At 39.4% G+C, this 4,623-nt stretch overlaps 1 protein-coding gene across 1 annotated transcript in view; it reads left to right on the top strand.

Annotated features, from left to right (window-relative positions):
- Positions 1 to 4,623, top strand: part of LOC106872860 (uncharacterized) — a 21,762-nt gene that overhangs the window by 15,519 nt on the left and 1,620 nt on the right. Inside the window, exon 4 of the mRNA XM_052976718.1 lies at positions 3,676 to 3,739. Within this exon, the coding sequence (XP_052832678.1) occupies positions 3,676 to 3,739 (64 nt within the window). The remainder of the gene's footprint in view (positions 1 to 3,675; positions 3,740 to 4,623) is intronic.

The raw sequence follows: 4,623 nt of genomic DNA, 5'->3' as shown, positions 1-4,623 counted from the left end.
TATATATATATATATATATATATATATATATATATATGGGAGAGTATTGTTATTATAGTCCACTCTGCATTGTTGTGCCATTCAAGATGCGTTATATTATATATATATATATATATACATATATATATAATATATATGTATATATATGTATATTGTATGCATACACACACACAATTTTTATTTCTCTGCATTTCATTAGAAGCAGCCGGCCCTGTTAGATTTATAACTGTTTTCAAGGCATTTCCCAGAAATTACATTTGGAATGAAATTGGTTTTAGCTGTCCTCTGCTAATGTCACTTTATTGCAGCAGAGAATTATGGCAAGGACGTTCTGTCTTCCTAGCATGCTGCATTATCACTGACTTTCAATTTTCTTACTGTTAATTTTTGGTTCCATTCACCAGTCAGGAAATGGTTTGAGCCATGGCGTCTGGTCTCAGCCTCTATTGATAGGATGTGCACTCATTTCTTGTTTTTTTACTTGAGTTTTCCATTATATTTTGCTGATAATGTAGTTTCCATGATGAGTCTTCTTGTTTTAGCTATTCTGTATAAGATAAATTACTCTAAACAGTAAAGTGAGTAGCTTCATCATAGTGGCAGTTGAATGTTACTAATGCTTTAACCCCAGGCAGATTCTCCACCAACTGGTTTTTGGTGTAATGCTCTACACGCTTTATATACAATACATCACTAGCAGGAGGAGCGAACCCTTACTACCCTCCAGCAGCTAACAGGATTGCGGGACTGGCCCAGCTTCGAGCTATTTGGCTCATCCTCAGCCTCATGCACCTGTAAACTGGAGTGATGGCTAAGATCTGCTTCTGTTAGCGATATATTGTATACAAAGTGACCATCGGTCACTGATTTGCAACAAGCAAAATGGCTAGTTGTAAAATCTCAAGAAGAGATCAGAGTAGTTGCTGGCACTCTGTTGCTTACAACATCGAGGGTTCCAGTTGATCCGATCAACGGAACAGCCTGCTCGTGAAATTAACGTGCAAGTGGCTGAGCACTCCACAGACACGTGTACCCTCAATGTAGTTCTCAGTGGGGGAGATTCCGCGTGACACAGTGTGAAAAGGCTGACGCTTTGAATTACAGGCACAACAGAAACATGCAGTAAGAGTGAGAGAAAGTTGTGGTGGAAGAGTACAGCAGGGTTCGCCACCATCCCCTGCTGGAGCCTTGTGGAGCTTTAGGTGTTTTCGCTCAATAAACACTCACAATGCCCGGTCTGGGAATCGAAACCACGATCCTATGACCGCGAGTCCGCTGCCCTAACCACTGGGCCATTGCACCTCCACGATCAAAGTAGTAACGTATACTAAACAGTAAAGCGAGTAACCACATCAAAGTGGCAGTTGGATGTTACTACTGGTTTCGGTGTAATGCATTACCTGGAAAACCAGCTGGTAGAGAGTCTACCTGGGGTTAAACTAGAAGTAACATTCAACTGCCACTTTGATGTCGCTACTCACTTTACTGTTTAGTATACTAATCTATCTCTTCTTGAGATTTTATAAATTACTCTGTTTTGGTTAGGTTGGCTACTTAGAGATACCATCTTGCATGGAAGTAAATAGTTAAGTTGTGTTTTTTTTTTTAAATAGTTGAGCTGGCAAAATGGTTAGCAAGCTGGGCAGAATGCTTGGCAACATTTCGTCCATCTTTGCGTTCTGAGTTCAAATTCTGCTGGGGTCAACTTTGCTTTTTATTCTTTCTGGGTTGATAAATTTAGTACCAGTTGAATATGGGGGTTTATGTAATTGACTAGCCCCTTCCCCTAAAATTTCAAGCCTTCTGCTTTTAGTAGAAACGATTATCATTATTATTATTATTATTATTAAGGTGGTGAGCTGACAGAATCATTAGCATGCCAGGCAAAATGCTTAGTGGCATTTCATCTGTCTTCATGTTCTGAGATCAAATTCTGCCAAGGTCAGCTTTGCCTTTCGTCCTTTCGGAGTTGATAAAAAAGGTACCAGTTGAACGCTGGGGGTCAATGTAATATGACTTACCCTCCCCCAAAATTGCTGGCCTTTTCTCAAAATTTATTATTATTATTATTATTATTATTATTATGGCAGTGAGCTGAATGAATCATTAGCACACTGGGTGAAATGCTTAGCGGTATTTCACCCGTCTTTGTGTTCTGAGTTCAAATTACACTGAGGTCGACTTTGCCTTTCAGCGTCAATAAATTAAGTAGCAGTAATACACTGGGGTTGATGTAATCTACTTGTCCCCTCCCTTAAAATGTCAGGACTTGTGCCTTCAGTAGAAAGGATTATTATTATTATTATCATCATTATAGTTATTAAGATGGCAAGCTGGCCGAATTGTTAGCATCCTGGGTAATATGCTTAGCAGTATTTTGTGTGTCTTTAGGCTCTGAGTTCAAATTCTATGAGGTTGACTCTGCCTTTTATCCTTTCATGGTCAGAAAAATAAGCTGAGCACTGGGGTTGATGCGATCCCCCCGTCCCCCTCAATTTCAGGCTTTGTGCTTATGGTAAAAGGGATTATTATTATTTATAAAAATGGTAAGAGTGAATGGCACCTCTCTAACTGTAGACCTGTGAGTCAGATAAAGGGAATTGGAAGGGGCACTTGCACTTGGTGATCAGGGAAATCTCGGGCAGTGGGGTTTCTCGATTATCCCTAGAGGTCATTCTGTATCAAGAGAGCTACATCTCTTTAACCACCACCTCCTTTTTTTTTAAAATTATTTTTACAATTTCATTATATCTAAATCCCCGCACTTTGTGTCTGTCTTTGAATTTTCCCCACCATCCATTCTGGTGGCAAATAAATGAAATCATCATCATTATTATTATTATTATTATTATTATTATTAGTGAAGGCATGTGGCTTAGTGGTTAGGGTATTTGGCTCACGATCGTAAGGTCATGAGTTCGATTCCCGGCGATGCGTTGTGTCCTTGAGCAAGACACTTTATTTCACGTTACTCCAGTCCACTCAGCTGGCAAAAATGAGTAGTACCTGTATTTCAAAGGGCTGGCCTTGTCATGCTATGTGTCATACTGGGTCTCCCTGAGAACTACATTAAGGGTACACATGTCTGTGGATTGCTCAGTCACTTGCACGTTAATTTCATGAGCAAGCTGTTCCGTTGATCGTATCAGCTGGGACCCTTGTCGTCATAACCAACAGAGTACTCCTATTATTATTATTAGTAGTAGTAGTAGTAGTTTTATTTTTATAACGTGCTTTCACTTCACTACCGACCACAGCTCTGTGTGCCTTGGATATGTGCTGTGGTTTGCTGTGATGCTCTTATGGTTACTGTATTGAAAGTGTTTTGCGTAGAATGTGTGCAGTGCCCAGTAGTGCAATTTTCTGTATGTTATATATATTTGTAAGTCCTGGTGTTTTTGTTATGTATTTGTCTGAATATTTTTTTATTATACCTAAGGCGCCTACTATGATAGGAATTGTTTCTGTTTTTAGATTCCACATTCGAGTTACCTCTATTTCCAGGTCTTTGTACTTTGAAAGTTTCTCCATTTTTTTTAGGGAAACGTTGTCATCTGCTGGTATTGATACATCAATTAGAAAGCATTTTTTTCTTCATGATCTTTGACAACTATATCTGGTCTATTGGCCTTATATTATTATTATCATTATTATTATTTTATTTTTAATTTATAGGTTTCTGGAGATTCCTCATGTTTTGAAGCTGATGCAGATAAAGTGGTTTGGTTACCTCCATCAGGTAAGTTTTCTTTTCTTTTTTATTAAGATAGGTGTTGCATACCATATTTAGGCAATGCTGTGTGCTTCAGCAGATCTGTTTGCAATCATGTGGTTCTCTGTTTGGTTTCACTCTATAGTACCTTCAACCATTGTCTTTACAGTCTTGTATCAATCAAAGCCGTATCATTAATACATAATTGATGGAAACAGTAAGAACCCAATGCAATCATCTTCATCATCATTTCTGAGTTTTCTAATGTATGCAAGTAACTGCAGACAAATACGAAAATGTATTCTAATAATGTATTCAGAATAAGCAAAACAGAGATTAAAAAACGAGGTACCTTTAGACAAGTCACCTGATGAGACACATCTGCACCAAATGATGCACCACAACTGTTTGTATAGTGTCTTACTTGCGAGGTACCAATACATAATGGGTCAAAACTATCCTAGTGATTAATATAGAATCTCACGAATTACATCTTCTTTCTCTTTCATTATATATCATCATCATCATCATCATCATCATCATCTTCATCTTTTAACGTCCGCTTTCCATGCTAGCATGGGTTGGACGATTTGACTGAGGACTGGTGAAACCGGATGGCAACACCAGGCTCCAATCTAATTTGGCAGAGTTTCTACAGCTGGATGCCCTTCCTAACGCCAACCACTCAGAGAGTGTAGTGGGTACTTTTACGTGTCACCCGCACGAAGGCCAGTCAGGCGGTACTGGCAACGGCCACGCTCGAAATGGTGTCTTTTATGTGCCACCTGCACAAAGCCAGTCCAGGGGCACTGGCAACGATCTCGCTCGAAAACCCTACGAAGGCCAGTCAGGCGGCACTGGCAACGATCTCACTTGGCTTGCCGGGTCTTCTCACGCACAGCACATATATA

The sequence above is a fragment of the Octopus bimaculoides genome, chromosome 25 (genome assembly GCF_001194135.2).
Source record: "Octopus bimaculoides isolate UCB-OBI-ISO-001 chromosome 25, ASM119413v2, whole genome shotgun sequence".
Taxonomy (NCBI): domain Eukaryota; kingdom Metazoa; phylum Mollusca; class Cephalopoda; order Octopoda; family Octopodidae; genus Octopus; species Octopus bimaculoides.
Note: the sequence above shows the minus strand (reverse complement) of the source record. Positions and strands in the feature narration are given on the sequence as shown.